This window comes from Balaenoptera musculus, chromosome 6, assembly GCF_009873245.2.
Source record: "Balaenoptera musculus isolate JJ_BM4_2016_0621 chromosome 6, mBalMus1.pri.v3, whole genome shotgun sequence".
Classification (NCBI taxonomy): domain Eukaryota; kingdom Metazoa; phylum Chordata; class Mammalia; order Artiodactyla; family Balaenopteridae; genus Balaenoptera; species Balaenoptera musculus.
This window is the reverse complement of record NC_045790.1, coordinates 112,771,417-112,790,309: the sequence shown is the minus strand read 5'-3', so window position 1 is coordinate 112,790,309 and position 18,893 is coordinate 112,771,417. Positions and strand designations below refer to the sequence as shown.

Below are 18,893 nucleotides of genomic sequence, written 5' to 3'. Positions count from 1 at the left end.
CCTCCCCGCCTCCTTCCCCGTTGTCTGGTCTCTTGATCTCACGGTGTGCAGGGCTCCAGTCTAACCCCCAGGGCTCATTAGCCTTAGGCCAAGAGGCATGACCTGAGAGGTAGGGGTGTGTGTGTGTGTGTGTGTGTGTGTGTGTGTGAGTGTGTGTGTGTAAGTCTGTGTACTGTCATCTTCCAGCCGGGGCTTCCTGGCAGACTCCAAGGGGGCAGCCTCCAGCAGCTGCACAGCCTGTCAAGTTCAAGAGGGGCCTGACCGGCTGCCACCTGCCGGGCCCCCATGGACTCTCGGGTTCCCCTCTTGCTTTACTCCTCAGGGGCCAGGCTGGCTGGTACTGGGTCCTTGTTCCTTCTCTGGCGGGGAGGACTTCTCCGGACTGGGCACACTGAGCTGTTTCCCCAGAGGCTCCGGGATGGCCCTGGAGCAGGAGCGGGGGCGGGGGCGGGGGGGGTCAGTGCTGAGAGGTGTTAGACCGCTGGCAGGCAGGACTGGGGCCCCATCCTCAGCCTGGAGGTTAGCCGTTTCCAGGCCCTTCTTCACTGCTGGTGAGGAGGGTTTGGAGGAGACTTAGCACTGGCCACCTGCAGCCTCCGAGCAGGCCAGTGGGCGCGGCTTGGGGAGGTGGCACCCCAGGCAGTGGAGGACTGGCTGCCTGTAAGGCCCTCACAGCGTGGCACCATGCTGTGTCCGCCCTGCCTCCGGCTCGGCGTCCGGCCTCTCAGGCCCAGAAGGGCCGCGTTCCTGGACACGTGGCTCCAGTGAAGCCACTGTCCCCAGCCCAGGTCTGAGGAGGTGGGAGTTGAAACGTGCAGCCCAGTGCAGGAGAAGCAGAACTTTGAGCGGCCCCCAGTTTCCATCCCCTGACCAGCCTGTAGCGGGGGGCGGGGGAGGGGGTGAGCCGACGATCGCCAGAAGGGTGCTGGGTGAGCAGCGTGAGGGCACCCAGCACGGGGGCCTGCATTCTGGGAGCTCAGGGAGCGCGTGTTGCCCGGCGTTTTCCTCTCCTCCCCAGGGAGCCCCCGGATGCTGGCACAGCCAGCTCTGCGGGCCCGAGGGAGGCAGGCACGATGTTGTCCTTTTGACCCAAGGGGCAGCGTCGCGCGTGCTGGTCCAGAGCTTGGGCCCTGGAGGGAGGAGAGCTGGGCCGGAAGGCCAGCTCAGCCTCTCGCAGCCCTAGACGTGCTCTCGTTCCCTGAGCCTTGGTTTCCTTATCTGCACTTGATGCCAGTTGCCCCGCTTAGGCTTCTGGTGAGGACCGAAAGAGGCAGGCAGCCTGACAAGCGGTCCCCATGGCGCCTGGTATTGCGTCAGAGCCGGACAGGCCGTGGCTGCCACAACTGTGTCTTCTGACAAGGTGCCAGGGGAGTGCCCGTGCCCAGGGCTCCCGGAGGACGCTGGCCGGCCTGGTCAGCATGGTGCTTCCCAGGCCTGGTTCTCGTAGCTGACCCCAGGCCTATGGGTGCCCTGGCCATCCTGTGGCAGGAGCCCCGACCAATCCCCTCTCAGTGGGGAGGTGCGGGTGCGAGAGAACTGCCACTCCCCCCCCCCCCCCCCCCCCCCCCCCCGGCTGGCTGTGTGACCTGAGGAAGCCTGTTCTGTCTCTGGTCTCCCTCCCTCTAGCATGTGTGTGACCAGGGGCTGGACTGCACTTTGAGGCTGTGACCGTGGCAGCCACCGGTGGAGCGAGGCCTAGGTGTGTCTCCACGGCACGTGACTGTCACAGGCCAGGGTTCAAATCCCTGCCCCGGCTGCCTCTTCCTGGCTCCTGACGGGGATGAGCTCCCCGCCTGGCTTTCCTCACCCATCAGGTGAGGTGTCGGGAGGATTAAACGTGATGAGTGTGCGAAGGGCCTGACACCTGGGAAATGCCCTCAAGTGCTGGATGCTGTGGCCAGTGGTGTTGATGGCAGCTGGCCCTCCCTCCACCCCCTCGTGAGAGGCCACCCTCCTCCTCAGCTGTCACCAGCCACGCCCCCTTGCAGGCCTGGCCCCTAGAGGCCTGACGGTCGGGAGCCGGTCCTGGGGGGGCAGGAGGACGAGGTGGGCAAGGCCAGCCTGAGGCCTGGTCTCCGCTCTCCACTGGCGGCACGTTTCTCTCCTAGATGCCGACGAGTAGCCGGGCTCGGGCTGGCCGGGAAGGTTCTTGGGGAGATGGTCAGCCTCTGTGGAGGCTCAGCACAGGCTGGTCCCCACACTGCAGTTTCTGGGGTCACTGAGCTGCCCGGTTGCCCTGCCACCCAGACACCTCGTGTGGTCCCCTACCAAGGCCACCTCTGGGCTGCGGTGCCTGGGGACCAGGAGCGAGGCCACCCCCATCCAGGGCTGACCTTGAGTCCTCATCGGGGGTCTGTTCATGTCCTCGGGCTCAGGGTGCAGGACACCCACCTGAGGAGGGGGCAGGCCCAAGGGTGGCGCCCCGTCGCCCAGCGGGAGGGCCACGCACATTTGGCGTTTTCTTTCTCCCTCCCTGGGCACACAATCTGAGAGATGAACCAGGACTTGGACACTTTCTACTTGACCATCTCCCCTGGGCCTTGGTCTCCACCTCTGTAAAATGGGTGCTTAACTTTGTATTCAAACTGTCCCGGCATCCTGGGATTCAGAGAGACTGAGCAGCCCTCTCTGATCCCTGATCCCTCTCCTGTGTTTTGGCTCCTGCATTCAGACAGAAGGCTAAAAGGTCGGAAAGCCGCAGGCCTGATTCCCTCCTCCCCACAGTTTTAGGATGACCCGCCCTCCCTTTCAGCTGGCCCTCCTCCAGGTCCCCGGGCATCTGGCAGGTCTCCCGGGAGGTTTTCCCCTGCCCGGTGTCCATCGTCAGCTCCCCAGCCACAGCGTCCTCAGGTCCTTTTCCTGGGTGCTTTGGATGCCTGGCGCCGAGCTGGTCCTGCCGCTCGTGTCCCCTCTCGTGACCCCTGCCGCCTTCGTCCCCTTGGAGAGCTGCTGCCCTTCGCCCATCTCCCAGACAGGCTCACTGAGGCCAAGGGCTGCAGGGCTCAGCTGAGCTGGGAGCCAGAGCCCTGCAGGAAAGACAGTACCTTTGGGTCCGGGGGGCCCTGGAGGAGGGGCCTCGTGTGCCCAGGGCTGCAGGGTGCTGGCGGGTGGCTGGGTCAGGGCCTCGGGTGACCTCTGTGACTCAGTGGACCTGAGCAGCAGCTCAGCGGGGTGCCATGAGGTCCCCGGGCGGTGATCTCATGCACGTGGAGGCCACCACCAGCCCACTCCCCCACCCTCGCCTGAGTGAGACCAGGTTTCTCCACGTGCGGCCCCAGGGAGGAGACCATGGTGTGGCTTCAGGTCCTCCTCCTCCGTGAGCCCTTGGCCAGTGAGGAGGAGCCCGTCTGCAGCCAGAGGCGTCTGTGGGTCTGGAGGCCCCGCGTGGTCTCTAGTTGTAGCTTCCACAGGAAATGTACAGCTGAGCGGGAGGAGAGAGGTCACCAGGATGGGAGAAGGCGCCACCCCCGTGTGTGCAGGCACGAGCCGCCTTCTGGGGGAGATGGCAGGGCTGGAAAAGGCCCAGTAGGTCCCCTCTGTTCTCTCCAGAAATAAGGGTGGGATCGGCCCCCGGCAACCTTGTTATTCTGTCTTGCGGGAATCGGGGCTCGGCCTGCAGTCAGCTGGGGACACGGCATCCTGCTGGCCCATCACCCCAAGAAGGCTGATCAGGTGACACACTAACATGTCACCCAGGCTGTTTCCTTGTCCCTGGGGCTCCGGGCTGTGCTCCGAGGGACAGCGGGGTGTGGGGCACCCTGGTGCCCATTCTGCCAGCCTCTGCTCACGAGGAGCTGGAGGCATCTCACCACCTTCACTCCAGACCCAAGTGGTGGAAGGCCGAGTGCTGTGTGCAAGGCCCAGCTGCCAGCTGTGTCCCCGGGCCCTGGGGACATCTGTGGGTGCCTGCTTGGGGCGGGACAGGAGGATCTGTCCCCTGAGGACACAGCCACCCACCTGGCGTTCTTTTTCCCTAAGAGCTCACTGCTGCCCTGTGGACGCCTCCCCCCCAGGGCATCTGCTGTTTGCTCGGCCATGCCCTCCCCCGGGAGCTCCCCAGCCCCTGCCAGAGCATCCCCGGGGCTTGGCGCTGCCCACACGGGCCGCCTGTTCCCGGGCCTGTGTGCTGTCTGCTAACAGGATGGGACACCTGTGGGGGCCAGGGCCCAGCCCTTCCTGCCCCAGAGGGTCCCGGGGCAGGCGCCAGGGCTGTCGGCCGCTGTCCTTCTCTGTCCCTGGAAGCGCGGCGGGAGCGAGGAGCAGACGCCCCACCCTGCCGCTTTGTGCCCAGGACGCGGGCAGCTCTCTTTGGGTCCCGCTCCGCCGTTGTCTCTTGGTCGACGGTTTAAATGGCGCCTGCTCTCTGCGCTGCTTGGACGATCTGGTTTTGCTCCCGCTGCTGGGCTGCGGTGAAGGGCCCGGAGAGGACAGGGTTAGCTCCGCGGGGCTGGAGCAGCTCCCCATCTGTGCCACAGGGCGGTGACTCCCCCTGGCCCAGCATGTGCGGCTCTGGGCGTCCTGCCCTGCCCCCCACCGGGCTGGCAGAAGGGGGCCCCTGGGGTGGGGGAAGGGCTCGGGATCGCATGACGCCCGGGCAGGGCAGCCAGCTGCTCGGCTGCCAGCGAGGCCCATGGCTCACTGCAGAGCCGCGGTTTGGACCCGCTCAGGGATGGCGAGGCCTCCCGTTGCTTGGCCTGGCCAGGAAGCGCTTCTGTCCAGCAGGCCTCGATGGGGGCCCCGCTGGGAGCCAGGTGCCGTGTGCGCTGCCACGGGGCTCGAGTCCCGTGCCCACAGGCAGGCAGGTCCAGCACGGGAGCTCTAAACTGCTGCCGGTGACTTGGGTGCTCAGGACACTGGCTCCAGGCTGGACCAGAAGTGGCTGGAATCCCCCGGGGAGGGACGGGCCTTTCCAGGGCGGGCAGCAGCCTCTGCGAGGGGCAGTCGAGGACCCCTGGGGAGAGGTGGGGGGGTGTGGACAGGGCCCTGGTCTCGCCGGTGGATGGCAGGCCCCTGGCATCACCCATCACCGCGGCCTCCTGTAGGCCGGGGAAGGATGTGTGACCCAGGGGAGGAAAGTGCGCATCTGTTTCAGTTCTCCTGCCTCAGGGGGAGGAGTTTCCCCTCCTCGATGGAAGGGCTGGACCTCCCCGGGCGTGGGCTCTTGAGGTGAGGGCCCTCTACCTGCGGGTTCCCTGCTGACTTCCAAGAAACGCCTGGCTGTGTCTCCGGAGAAGGCGAAGGGTCAGGAGCCCCGGTGTGATTGCACTGGCTTTCCCGTTGGTACGATGCCCAGAGTGGGAGGGCGGCCTTGGGTCAGAGGAAGTAGATTTCCGGAGGATGGCTCCCAGGCCTCCCAGAGCCCTTGAGGCAGGAGGTAAGAGGCGCAGGCCCACCCCAGCTCCCTAGCCCCTGACCCCAGGGGTGCTGATGTCCGGGGGTACAGCCCACAGGACACTGGGCACCTGGTTCCTACCCAGGGGCCCAGCTTAGGCCGAGGGACTTAGGGAAGGGCTGTCGGTGGGGCCCAGGCTGAGTCAGCACTTCTACTGGGCCTTCTGTGAGCTCCACGCCCACCCTGAGCTGGGGCAGCGACCCGTGATCCTAGCTGCTGGCACTGACCATGTGACTGATGGCCCTTTGCCAGCTAGCACCTCCCCCCTCCTCCCTATACTCTCAGAGGTCTGTCTCTTTACTCCTAGGCCCCCCTCCCCACTGCAAGCTCACCCCGTCCCCGGACACGGGCAGTGGGAGAGGGGGTGGAGAAGCCCAGGGCAGCAACGACCGAGTGGCCTTGGCCAGGCCTTGACGCAGCCCCCGGGCCAGCCTGCCCAGCAGGAGGGATCACTGCCTTTTAAAACAAGGGTCTTTCTGCCCGGGGTCCAGGGAGCAGCTAGATGACACCCCGCCCCCCCCCCCACTTCCTGGCCTGGCAAAGTCCTGTGGCTTTGAAGTTCCGTGGAACCCCAGGCATCAGCCCGGACGCCGGCACTGTCGTCATTCTCGTGCTGTCCCCATGCACGTGATGACGAACAGGGAACTGGGAACTCCTCTGTTGCCCAAGAAGGCACAAGAGCCTGAATGAGCAGAAAGGGAAGGAAGTGGCCTTGGCTGTGGCCGTCGAGGATGCCCACACCTGCCCCAGACCCGGGAGACTGACTCCGGGGCTGGGGCAGCTGTTGGCGGGGGCCGGCTGGGCACGTGAGGGTGAGGGGGCCAGGGGCCTCACGCCCTGGGGGAGGCATCTTCTCGGGGGGCCAGAGCCCCCTAGGTGCAGTGGGCTGAGTTAGGGCCTCGGGGTCCCGGCTCCGCTGTTCACCCGCAGCGGCATGGCTTTGGATGCGTTGCTCTTCCCTCGGCTTCTGTGTAGTCACCTGTGAAATGACCGGATAACAGTACTCGCCTTGGGGTGTGGACGGGAGCGGGGAGACCCCCCCTGGGCAGGGGCAGGCTGTCGTTGGAACCCCAGTGGGTGCGTCTTGTTCACAGCCAGCCATGGCTGGTGGGGTGAGGAGGCGGGTGCTGGGGGCAGTGCCTGCCGCCCCGATAGTAACCCCCGGCCCTCCAGCTGTCGTCCTGTTTCATTCTGGGCTGGAGGTCTCTGTGGCCACCGACCTTCGCCTCATCTAGGGAGCAGGAAGTGGCACGGGGCGTCCCCCTGCTGCACAGCCAGGCAGGCCCCGACACCCCCGCCCGGCGTCCGGGCGCTGTCTTTGCAGAGCTCCACGCAGGAGATTGGCGAAGAGCTGGTCAACGGGGTCATCTACTCCATCTCCCTGCGCAAGGTTCAGGTGCACCACGGCGCCAACAAGGGCCAGCGCTGGCTCGGGGTGAGTGTGGATGGGGGGGTCTCCGTGCCCAGAACCCCGAGAAGGCCCGGGATCCAGGGGCCACCCTGGCCACTCCACTGGGCTCCCTCCCAGGGCTTTCCTGCCTGAGGGTCCCCCAGTCCTGCTCCCAAAGGAATCTGGGCCCTCACCCCTCCCCTACTGTCCAGCCCTGGGCTGGGCCAAGTGCATAGTTCATTGTTCACTTATTTGTATGAACATCAAAAAAGACACTTTTATACTATTTCCCCTTCATGTTAGGCGGGGATTATTTATGCATTTTGCCCCAGTATTTCTTGTTTTAACGACTGTCCTTCCACACCTTCTCCAAGGCTTTCATCACCTTACTTAGTAGGGCTTTTTTTTTTTTTTTTTTAACCCAAAAAGGGCTCAGGCTACTATATATTGTTCTCTGCAACTTGCCGTCACGGAACACAACTCCATGACCCCTCCAGGTCAGAGCGGGGGCCTGACAGATGCGTAACATTTCAGAAGGGAGGCTGGTTACCAACCATAACTCAGCCTTTCACTGCCGTGGACCCTGACGGGATTCCTTTCTGCAGCCATTTCCACAGTGCCGCCCTGAATAGCCTCTGGGTCCTAACATACCGTGCCCTTCCACCCCAGGCTGAGCCTCTGTTTTCTCATCTCTAGAACGGGGATGCTTTGCCAGGGATCACGGAGATTCTGCCCTTAATGTGGCGAGGCGCTATCATTACTCAGCTAACAGAACCACCTGAAGGTGCTGGTATTGCTAGTTTCATCATCCCCCACCTCCAGTTCAAAAGCTGAGACCCTTTTTCTGTTCGGGGCACTCACGTCCCATCTCCATCCAGAAGTCACCGAGCGCTTGGGACTTTCTCTGAGTTCCAACCCCTGCCCTCCTAGTGGGCCACGGTGCTGCCGCTGACCATCTGTCCCTCTTTGTCCCACCCCAGTATGAAAATGAGTCGGCCCTGAACCTGTATGAGACCTGCAAGGTGCGGACCGTGAAGGCAGGCACGCTGGAGAAGCTGGTGGAGCACCTGGTGCCCGCCTTCCAGGGCAGCGACCTCTCCTATGTCACCATCTTCCTGTGCACCTACCGAGCCTTCACCACCACCCAGCGGGTCCTGGACCTGCTGTTCCAAAGGTGAGCGCCCCGCCCCTCCCCAGCACAGCGGCTCCCCGCCCACCCACTGGCTGTGTGTCTCGGGAATGTCGCTTTACCTCTCTGAGCCTCAGTTTGCTCACGTGAAGGCCGGGCTGCCCAGAGGCCCGACCTCCCAGGGCTGTCAGGACTGTCGGATAAGCGTGGACAGTGCGGCCCCGCGCCGGCCCTGTGGAAAGGGCTGCTGAGGGATGGGGTGGTTTTAATTAAGGTTTTCCTCTGCCCCGTGGAGAAGCTCTCTGCTTCCAGCCCCTGGGCAGAACAGTTTTCCCATCTGTAAAGGAGGTTCCAGATTCTGTCTGAGGGGTCCTTCCTGCGAGTAGCCAGAGCAGGGCTGGCTGAGGGCCCAGGACCACTCAGGCATCTGTAAGGTGCTGGTTGGGCTCATTCACTCAGCAATGCATACGAAGCACCTACCGTGTACAGGCGCTTTTCTAGGCATTTGGCTTAATTCAGTGAACGGTGCAGACAAAAATCCCTGCCCTCCCGGGTTTCCATCCTAGTCGGGGGTCAGCCAGTAACACTAGACGTCATAGCAGGTACGGTAGATGTGACGCTCTCACGGCCTCCTCTAGATACGGGTGCATCCTGCCTTATTCCAGCGTGGACGGCGGACCTCAGGACCAACTGAAAAAGTGAGTAGACTTTGCGTCCGATGAGAGGGGCTGGGGGAATCTTGGCTGCCACATATCTTGTGATTCCCGCTAGAGGGCTGAGGTCTGGGGGCTCCTCCTGCAGGAGGAAAGGAGTCAGAGAGCTGTGGCTGGGGTCCCATGTCCCCAGGAAGCAGAGGGGAGGCTGGGGGCTGAGAGCCAGCCCCTGAGAGCATCCATCCCCGCTCAGATCCGGGGCCCAGGACAGGAGGTGTGGGGGGCAAAAGCTGCTGACACTTCAGCCTCGCAGCCCAATGTGAGTGCTCAGCTGGGGCTCACGGGAGCTCAGTCAGGGCCGGGGGGCCGGCTACGTCCCCACCACCAAGAAGAGAGTTCCTGGGAGGACGAGCCCCGCACTCCGGCGCGGAGACCAAGGCAGCCGCCGGTGCGCGAGCCTCCGGTTCAGGTGCTCCTGTTCAGGTGCACGAGGCCCGTGAAGGCTGGGCAGGGGGCACACTCTGCTTGTCCCCTCCTCCCTCCCGTTTTTTTGTTTTTTTTTTTTTAAATGGGATTTATTTATTTATTTATTTATGGCTGTGTTGGGTTTTCGTTTACTGTGCGAGGGCTTTCTCTAGTTGCGGCAAGTGGGGGCCACTCTTCATCGCGGTGCGCGGGCCTCTCACTATCGCGGCCTCTCCCGTTGCGGAGCACAGGCTCCAGACGCGCAGGCTCAGCAATTGTGGCTCACGGGCCTAGTCGCTCCGCGGCATGTGAGATCTTCCCAGACCAGGGCTCGAACCCGTGTCCCCTGCATTGGCAGGCAGATTCTCAACCACTGCGCCACGAGGGAAGCCCCCTCCCCTGTTTATGCAGCGCCTACTGTGTGCGGCCAGCCCAGCGCAATGAACAGAGCGGGCGCAGCCCTCCCTGCCCTCCTGCAGTTTCCTTTCCAGGGGGGAGGGCCCGGGGGGCTGGGGGCAGACAGGAGAGAGCCAGGCTCCCCTGAGGAAGGGAGAGGTGGTCACCAGGGATGGAGGGCCCCTTCCTACCAGGCCTGCCCCTGCCTGGCAGCCCGGTGCGGGTGGGGCAGGGGCGGGCCCAGAAGCCCGGCCCCCATGGGGGAGCCGGGGGAGGGCCGCGTGGAAGGAGAGGCCAGGCCCCTGACTGCGCTGCCCGCCCGCCTGCCCCCAGTGCCGTCTCCTCCATCCTGGGCACCTGGCTGGACCAGTACTCCGAGGACTTTTGTCAGCCCCCGGACTTCCCCTGCCTCAAGCAGCTGGTGGCCTACGTGCAGCTCAACATGCCTGGCTCCGACCTGGAGCGCCGGGCCCGCCTCCTCCTGGCCCAGCTGGAGCACACGGAGCTCACCAAGGCAGAGCCGGAGGGTGAGGAGATCGGGGTGGGTGCGTGTGAGCGTGAGGGGAGGGGTCGGTGCTGGACACGGAGGCGCCCCCGAGGCTGCCTCAGGCCGCCCACGAGGGGACCGCTGTCGGGGAGGACGTCCTGGGCTGGTTCTTGAGCTGAGGCTTGTCTTAGAAGGCAGTGGTGTGTTTTCTGTCTTGGAAAAAAAGGCAGGCGTGTTGCTGAACTTTGCTCTTCTTGCAGGTCTGTCTCCAGCTCCGAAACCAACTCCAGCCCTAGAGCCAGTGCCAGCACCAGCTCTAGCACCCAGGCCGGTGCCAGGTCCAGACCTTGAGCCGGTGCCAGGTCCAGACCTCGAGCCGGTGCCAGGTCCAGACCTCGAGCCAGCTCTGGCACCAGCACCAGCACCAGCTCCAGAGCTGGAGCCGGCTCTCTCGCAGACTCTAGAGCTCGGGCCAGCTCCAGCCCCAGAGCCTTCCTGGCCTTCGCCTGTGGCTGCAGAGAACGGGCTGGGTGAGGAGAAGCCTCACCTCCTGGCATTCCCGCCCGACCTGGTGGCAGAGCAGTTCACGCTGATGGACGCGGTAGGCAGCTCGTCTCAGCAGGGCGGGCAGGGGTGCACCTTCCTTCAGGCGTCTGCCCTGCCCTGTCCAGAGCTGATGTCCTGCCCCAAATCCCATTACAAACCGTGTCGCCTGGGCAGGTTTCCTCACCCGAAGGCCTCGACTCCCCTCCAGGCTGTGGACCCGGGCCCCATCCCTTGCACACGGTGTCTGGGTGGAATGAGGTGGAACGGTAGAAAGCTGGGCCGGGTCTGGCCCACCTGGTAGCGGACGGGAGCTCACTCCATGGGCCGCCCCCCCCTGCCCCCCACGTCTGCTGAGGAGGCCTCACCAGCTTCAGCACTTAGCAGGCACCTGGTGCGTGCTAGAAGCCGTGGCAGACGGCAGACACAGCCTCAGGTTGTAGTGCCCACGTGAACGGGCATCTGGACAGGGGACAGACCTGAGGCGTGATCAAGGGCTCAAAGCACCACCTGGTATGGGCAGGTGTGAGCCGCATCTGGTGCTGGGAGTTAGGGTGGACTGGGGAAGGTGGCCACCTCTCTTTCCTGCCAGGGTCACCCTGGGTCACCTCGTGCTGGGTGCCCACAGTGGGCAGGGAACAAAACGAAGAGACGCCACCTCCCCGCACCTCCCCTGGCCGGGCTCGAGCCGCCTCCCCGGCTTCCAGAGCTCCAGCTCTGACCAGTGACCCTGCCTGGGCCTGGTGGTGGGGGGACTGTGGGCGTTGAGCTGGGGTGCGGCAGAGCCGGGTGACCTTCCCCTTGCCCCCAGGAGCTGTTCAAGAAGGTGGTGCCCTACCACTGCCTGGGCTCCATCTGGTCCCAGCGGGACAAGAGGGGCAAGGAGCACCTGGCTCCCACCGTCCGTGCCACCGTCGCCCAGTTCAACAGTGTGGCCAACTGCGTCATCACCACCTGCCTCGGGGACCGGAACGTGACGGCCCGTGCCAGGGCCAGGGTGGTAGAGCACTGGATCGAGGTGGCCAGGGTACGCGGCCGCTGAGGGCGCGGGGGAGCCCTTTCTGCCCCTGGGTTGATCTCATCCGACCCCAGGAGCACCTCCCGGGGCATCTGTCCCATCCGGGAGGGGGGTTCCCCCCTAAGAGGGACTGAAGCTGGAGCAGGCGGGAGCTCGGCCCCCTCTCACAGCCTGGCCCCTCCCTCCCAGGAGTGCCGGGTCCTCAAGAACTTTTCGTCCCTCTACGCCATCCTCTCTGCTCTGCAGAGCAACTCCATCCACCGGCTGAAGAAGACGTGGGAAGAAGTTTCCAGGTGGGCAGGCTTCTCCCTGGAGGAGCTCCAGGGTGGACCCGGGGCCTCCCAAGGGGCTGGGTGCTGCCTGGAACCTGCCCAGAGACAGTGCATCCTGGGGGGGGCGGGGTCTCTCAGGGCCAGCAGTTCTGCCTCAGGACCTGGTCTCCTTGTCTGGCAGGTACTGGATTGAGCCACGTTGGGGATTTTCATGCGTCTGCTTCAACCACGCGATTCTGTGCACTTAAAATCAGAACTAGCCAAAACAGAGCCGCTCAGTGGGCTCTGAGACCCACCCCTCCAGGCCTACCGAGCCCTTAGGGTCCAGCGGAACTCTGTTTGGAAACCACCCATCCAGGCGGTTGGGGTCTCTGGGTCCTCAGATGTTTTCGCCGCCACCCCCCGCCCCACCGTGCGCTCCTTTCTCCTTCCTTCCCCCAGGGACAGCGTCCGCATCTTTCAGAAGCTGTCGGAGATTTTCTCAGATGAGAACAACTACTCCCTAAGCAGAGAGCTGCTCATCAAGGTGGAGCCTGGGGGCTTGGGGTGGACGGGCTTACGTTCCCACTGAAAGTTGCTTCGAAAACTTCTCATGAGATCACTTGGGTCTGTGGGCAGGTGGGGGGCAGTTTGGGAGACAGGAGGCCCTAGTACAGGGCTGGAGCAGGGCAGCTGGGCTGTTCCAGAGCTTTGGGCGGGGGAGGAGCAGGATTAGAGTCTCCTGGGTCCTCACTGGTCCCGCACCCGGGCGCTCGGGCGCTCGGGGTGGATGAGGTCGGGGGGAGGGTCTCTTCCTTCCCCAGAGCAGCCCAGCCTGTCCCACAAAGCCAGGCCCTGCTACTGCTCTGTCTGCACTCACCTCCGAGGGCCAGGCACCCCGCCTGCCCAGGGATGGTACTGCGGCGGCCGCCCAGCCGTCCTCCAAATGAGCAGACCCAGGAGGTAGATCTGGGGGCTGGGGGCTCTCCCCTCTGCCTCAGGGCAGACACTGCAAAGGAATCCAGGGAGTCTTCTCAGAGTCTCACCACAGGGCCTTTGTTGGCCGTGACAAATGCCCCAGATGGCTGGTGGCAAGTGCAGGGGGGGGTGCTAATGCATTCACGGGGGTCCTTCCGCAGAAACTTCCATGTAAAGAGGAAGCAAAGTGTCACCACCCAGTGCCCCCAGCAGCCCCAGCTCACCGTCTCAGAGGTGGCACCAAGGAGACCCCTGCTGAGTGGATGAAGGCAGAGCTCTGTGCAGGGGACGTCCCGAGGGGCTCCGTGGGGATGTGACGGCTTCGGCCCGGCAGACACCCTGCTCAGCCAGCACCCCGCCCCCCGGAGTCCCTGTCCCTCTCCTGATGGCTCGCCCGGCGGGGGGCCGGCACACACCAGAGGCTCTGAGCCCGGGACCTGGTCCGTGGAGGGCGGGGGCGTGGGCAGCAGGGCCTCCTGCTCTCCTGAGTCCTTCTGAGGCCCATTCAGAGGCAAGGCGCTGCCTGTCTCTGGGCCTCAATTTCCCCATCTGGAAAGTGGGGGAATGCTGACCCCGGGGTGCCAACCTCACGGGAAGGCAGTGAGGTTCAAGGGGGAAGGGAAATCTGCGTGAGTTTTGTGCAGGACCTCTGCCCTCCTGCAGAGACGGGGGGTCGGGGGGAACAGCACAGCCACAGTGATGGAGACGTGGCGCTGAGTCCTTGGAGACCCCAAGGGGCAGGTGTAGCCCTCATCTGTACTTTCCAAGGAGGCCAGGCTGCTGGCCCACGTTCCCACATCCCGTGAGCACCCGAGCAGGGGTGCAGATCCAGGAATAGCGTACGCTGGGGTGGCTGGAGCATTTGCACCAGTGACCAAGGCCAAGGTCGGGTCTGCTGGTGGGTAATGGGGGGAGGGGCAGAAGGCCTCACCGACCCTGTCCTCGGCCCTGCAGGAGGGGACCTCCAAGTTTGCCACCCTGGAGATGAACCCCAAGAGAGCCCAGAGGCGGCCGAAGGAGGTGGTGAGTGTGCCCGAGGCTGGGAGAGGAGGGGCCGCCCCGAGCCCCCGCTCCTGTAGCTGCGCTGCCTGACATGACCCTTAGACCGACCTCCTCCGGGGCCTGGGGGCGCTGCGCCCTGACCAGCTGGTGTCAGGGGGACTCTTGGCCACCAGAGCAGGGGCCTGGAAGTGCTGGGCCCAGTGGGATTTGGGAGGGGGCAGGGGCCAGGGACCATGTATCTTGGGGATTTGCCAAATGCCAGGCCTGGAAGGTGGCTAGAGGGAGTTTGGGTCCATGCACGCTGGGAGGGGGACTTGGGGGCAATGGCTAAAGGTCCCCAGGCTGCTCCAAGTGGGAGGCCTGGGTAGGGCCGAGGGCTTTTCAGGGGAGGGGCGTTGCTCATCAGTCCCCCCCTCCCCCCCGCCCAGTTGTCACAGGGTGTCATCCAGGGCACCGTTCCCTACCTGGGCACGTTCCTCACAGACCTGGTGATGCTGGACACCGCAATGAAGGACTATCTGTATGTGAGTGAGCCCAGGGCCGGGGGCGGGGCGGGGGTCCTGAGCCCCGAGCTCTCACCAGAGGGTGCACCTCATCTTACGAGAGCCCCCTGGCCGTCCCTGTGTCCCGGGGGCACCTGCCCATCTCAGCAGTGAGTGAACAGAGCTTGGTGCCCGGCTGGTGGGGCTCAGAACTGCAGGGGGTTTGACCCAGCAGGACGCAGCCCCTCCCTCAGGTGGCGGCCATGGGTGGAGAGGCTGGGCCCTCCAAGGTCGGGCACGTGTGGCCAACCTGGCGTTCCTGCCCAAGGCCTCGGTCTCTCTAGCTGTTCTCAGACCCCTGAGCCTCGGCGCCCCCCTCCCACCCCGCTCTGGCACCCCAGTCCCACCCAGGTCCAGGTGTGTGCTGTGCTGCCCCCTGGTGTGTGCTCTGGGTAGTGCAGCCTGGGACCCGTGAGGGGTGGTCATGGGCTAGGGGACACTTTCTGATGGACGCTGGCCGTGTGCTTTCCAGGGGAGACTGATCAACTTCGAGAAGAGGAGGAAGGTGAGCAGCCGCAGCCTCACGGGAAGGGGGCCCGTGTGGGGGATGGGATCAGAGAGCCACCTGGCTAGAACACCCGGCTCCGACCCTTCCCTGTTACATTTTTGGGGAGAGTTGGATACAGAGAGGGGGGAGCCTCTCCCACGGGAGGATGGGGCAGGAGGTCGAATCAAGGACACCTTCCTGGAGGGGCTGTTTGAACCTGGCAGTGAGGACAGGGTGGGAAGTGGGGACCCAGAGGCTGGCACAGGCCCGGCCCACCCAGACCGTCAGCGTCCTGTCCTTCCCTCTGGCCCCAGGAATTCGAAGTGATCGCCCAGATCAAGCTGCTCCAGTCGGCCTGCAACAATTACAGCATCGCACCCGAAGAGCACTTTGGGGCCTGGTTCCGGGCTATGGAGCGGCTCAGCGAAGCTGACAGGTGAGTCCGGGCAGGAGCTGGGGCGGGGGCACACGTGGGCTGTCTCTGGGCAGCTCCGGAGAGCCTGTGGCTTGGGATCCTGGGCAGCCTTGGATGCTGTCGCTGGTGACGGCCGGGCCCCTGGCCTCTAGCTGCCGGGCAGGCACCGGGAGGGAGACCCGAGTGCGGCTCCTCACAGCCGCCGCTTTGTCCTGTAGCTACACCTTGTCGTGTGAGCTGGAGCCCCCTTCCGAGTCGGCCAGCAACACCCTCAAGGTCAAGAAGAACACAGCCATCGTCAAGCGCTGGAGCGAGTTGAGTGGCCGGGTGGGCAGGGGCGCTCCCTCGGGGCTCGGGGAAGCTTCGGGCTGAGAGTGGGCTCAGGAGTCAGGCAGCTGGCACTGGGATCCCAGCTCCCCCGCCGACAGCCCTGTGACTGGGCCACTTGCTCCACTCCTCCGGGCCTCAGTTTTTCCCCCTGTGAAATGGGGTGATGCTAAATGATCTGTCGGACGCTGGAGCCAATGGGGTGATTGCCTGAGCACTCGGCCCAGAGTGCAGGGGACAGGGGTGGGCTGTGTCCCAGGAGAGGCCTTCCCCAAGTCAGCCAGCCCTTCCATGCAGCCGCCAGGCCCCCAGCACGGAGCTCAGTACCAGCAGCAGCTGCCACTCCAAGTCCTGTGACCAGCTCAGGTGCGGCCCCTACCTCAGCAGCGGGGACATTGCCGACGCACTCAGTGTCCACTCGGCCGGCTCCTCGAGCTCCGATGTGGAGGAGATCAACATGAGCTTTGTCCCAGAGTCCCCTGACGGCCAGGAGAAGAAGGTGAGTGCCCCACCCCCTCCCTGGCAGCCCTTCTCAGCCCTTCCTAGGGCCCGAGTTCCCCGCTCCACGCTAGAAGCCCCCAGAGCTGGACAGTGGCCCGGGGCTTCTGCTGACCGTGCCGTCCCCCGCAGTTCTGGGAGTCCACCTCCCAGTCGTCCCCGGAGACCTCCGGCATCAGCTCGGCCTCCAGCAGCACCTCCTCCTCCTCAGCCTCCACCACGCCCGTGGCCACCACGCGCACCCACAAGCGCTCCGTGTCGGGGGTCTGCAGCTGCAGCTCCGCGCTGCCCCTCTACAACCAGCAGGTGGGCGACTGCTGCATCATCCGGGTGAGCCTGGACGTGGACAATGGCAACATGTACAAGAGCATCCTGGTGAGCCGGGCAGGCGTCCCCACGGGCCCCTCGCTCTGCTGGGCAGCAAATCCATATTGAACACCATGGACCGTCCCTGCCCTCCCAGAACTGGTCTCCTAGTGGGTTGGGAAGGACAGAGGGTCAAGCAGAAAAAGGAGTCAAAACAGCTAGTGTGTCGATGGTGATCAGTGCCGGGGCGGTGGACTAGGGGTTTACACCAGCAGTGGGGCAGGACCTCACCGAAGAAGACGGGCCCGAGTGTAGCGGGGTGGGGGGGGCGGGAGGGAGCAGCGTGCAGCCTCCCAAGGCGGGAGTGTGCCTGGGGCTTGGAGGAGCGGCTGGAGATCCGCAGTGAAGGAGCGGGGGTCGGGTGAAGAGTAGGGGTCAGGAGAGCAGGACAGCGTCGGGGGCCTGGGTCTCGTGGGAGACAGGAGCGCTGTTAGTTGGAGCAGAGGAGGGGCAGCGGTGACTTGCGGCCTCTCCGTGGGCGCTGGGCTGGTGCCGGCAGATGCAGGGTGGCCAGTTAGGCGGCGGCTGCTGCAATCCAGGCGGGACAGCAGTGGCTGCGCCAGGCTGGTGGCCGTGGAGGTGGCCGGTGGTGTCAGACACCGGGGCTAGTTGGAGGTGTTGCGATCTCGCCAGCGGGAGTTGCCCGCAAACACTGTGTATGTTGAGGGGGGGTTGGGGGCTGGGGGGACTCCTCTCATCCTCCAGAACTCAGGCTGCCAGTGAGCCATTTGCACCCCCAGAATCCTCCCCCATCCTCCCACACTGGGTCAGGTGCCCCGTTAACGCCGTCACCTGTGTCACCCCGAGTCTGAGGCCCGCCTGTGCTCTGGCCCTTGGGGTCGAGGCAGCCGGGGTCGGCCTGCACTCTCCCCCACTGCAGCCTCCAGCTCCTCCTCTCTCACCTCCAGGGCTGGGACTAGATGCCTCCTGTGCCCAGGTGCAATGATACCGTTGTCCTGGATGGGCAGGGTCAAGGGGAACGGTTAAGGGGAGCAGCCCCGGGGGCAGGCAGTTGCCCTCGGTGGTGTTGGGAGGAGGCGGCAGGCTTGCAGGAGTTGGGGGGGGGTAAGTGATTGGGGTACATGGAGGCCTCCCCAGAGGGGCAGGAGGAGGAGGCGCGACCCCCCTGGACCCGGCGTCCGGTCAGAGGCTGTGTGCCCCTGTGCGCACAGCGCCGAGGCAGCTCTGAGGGCCCTGGGCTGCTGCGCCCTGGACCCTCAAGCTACGCCAGACCCTTGCCCTGATGGCCTGTCCCCCACGCCGTCCAGGTGACCAGCCAAGACAAGGCTCCAGCTGTAATCCGCAAAGCCATGGACAAACACAACCTAGACGCGGATGAGCCGGAAGACTACGAGCTGGTGCAGGTTATCTCGGATGATCGAAGTAAGTCAGGGCCGGCCAGGTGGGCGGTGGGGCCGGGGGGCAGGGGAGCACGGTGCCCCAGGCCCACCACCCCAGAAGACGTGCCACCAGGGTGGGCCTGGGCTTTGTCCACACACAGACCTGCCTAGGGGCAGCTCTGGATGCCCCCAGTGTCTCCTCCCTGGCCCCTGGTGGCTGCTGGGCCCTTGTCCCATGCCCTTCCCTGGCCGTGAACAGGCAGTGGGAGACCTCGTTCAGTGATAGCGTCGTCGAGGAGGGGAGAGAAAAGGCTTTTCTCCTGGGGCCAGGCAGCCAGATGGCCGAGCCCACAGGCCGTACAAAAGGGCGTTTTCTGGCTAAGGTGGGAAATGTGTGCTCCAGAAAGGATCATGACTGCCGTGGAGTAAAGCATCGAATTTGTGAAAATCCATGAACGTATGACACTGTCTTAGTCCATTTTGGCTGCTATAACAAAATACCACCACTGGTGGCTTCCAAATGACAGAAATTTATTTCTCATGGTTCTGGAGCTAGAAGTCCAAGATCAGGGTGCCAGCATGGTCAGGTTCTGGTGAAGGCCCTCTTCTGGGTTGCCGGCGGCTGACTTCTCACTGTGAACCCAAATGGTGGAAGGGCGTGGGGAGCTCTCTGGGGTCACTTTCATAAGGGCACGAATCCCATTCGTGGGGCTCCACCCTCCACCCTCACCTAATCCCATCACATTGGGGGTTAGGATGTCAACGAATTTAGAGAGGACACAAACTTTCAGCCCATAGTAGATACTAAACACGGAGGCCACTAGGGAGCAGCTGGGTATTCTAAAAACCGGGAAAGGGAAAGGATCAAGAACAAGCACAGACTTGGAACCAGACAGCTACGGCTTGTAGACCTCGGGCAAATTCCTTAAGTCCTCTGTGCCTGTTTTCCCATCTCCACAACGGAGATAAAATAGGTAGTGAGTTGATCCATATATACATGGCTTATATGCTCATGTGTGTACGTGTGCCATAGATGTGCCATAACTGCAAAGATTATCGTCACTCTTTCCTTTCCCATGAGCTGATCCCGCATTCACAGCCATTACCCAGACAGTTAGCAATGACCCGCCACGATCCCTAGAAGTTGTTTCCTATATCCTCTCTTACCTTGTTGCACCATTTTGGTGAGGTAAGCAAGGCAGGTGGGACCCCCA

At 64.0% G+C, this 18,893-nt stretch overlaps 1 protein-coding gene across 7 annotated transcripts in view; it reads left to right on the top strand.

The window, feature by feature from the left end:
- The window catches only part of RALGDS (ral guanine nucleotide dissociation stimulator), a 66,984-nt gene that overhangs the window by 25,752 nt on the left and 22,339 nt on the right, over nucleotides 1-18,893 (top strand). For 3 of the 7 annotated variants that reach the window (XM_036855112.1, XM_036855115.1, XM_036855109.1), the window contains exons 2-17: nucleotides 6,717-6,827; nucleotides 7,763-7,956; nucleotides 8,514-8,609; nucleotides 9,759-9,952; nucleotides 10,173-10,513; nucleotides 11,267-11,482; nucleotides 11,663-11,766; nucleotides 12,187-12,271; nucleotides 13,657-13,725; nucleotides 14,133-14,228; nucleotides 14,719-14,751; nucleotides 15,048-15,169; nucleotides 15,367-15,462; nucleotides 15,773-15,974; nucleotides 16,106-16,348; nucleotides 17,608-17,722. In XM_036855112.1, the coding sequence (XP_036711007.1) occupies nucleotides 6,717-6,827; nucleotides 7,763-7,956; nucleotides 8,514-8,609; nucleotides 9,759-9,952; nucleotides 10,173-10,513; nucleotides 11,267-11,482; nucleotides 11,663-11,766; nucleotides 12,187-12,271; nucleotides 13,657-13,725; nucleotides 14,133-14,228; nucleotides 14,719-14,751; nucleotides 15,048-15,169; nucleotides 15,367-15,462; nucleotides 15,773-15,974; nucleotides 16,106-16,348; nucleotides 17,608-17,722 (2,317 nt within the window). Of the gene's footprint in view, nucleotides 1-6,716; nucleotides 6,828-7,762; nucleotides 7,957-8,513; nucleotides 8,610-9,758; nucleotides 9,953-10,172; nucleotides 10,514-11,266; nucleotides 11,483-11,662; nucleotides 11,767-12,186; nucleotides 12,272-13,656; nucleotides 13,726-14,132; nucleotides 14,229-14,718; nucleotides 14,752-15,047; nucleotides 15,170-15,366; nucleotides 15,463-15,772; nucleotides 15,975-16,105; nucleotides 16,349-17,607; nucleotides 17,723-18,893 lie in introns of those variants that run through there. The other 4 variants (XM_036855111.1, XM_036855110.1, XM_036855116.1 and 1 more) reach the window with 4 other exon arrangements.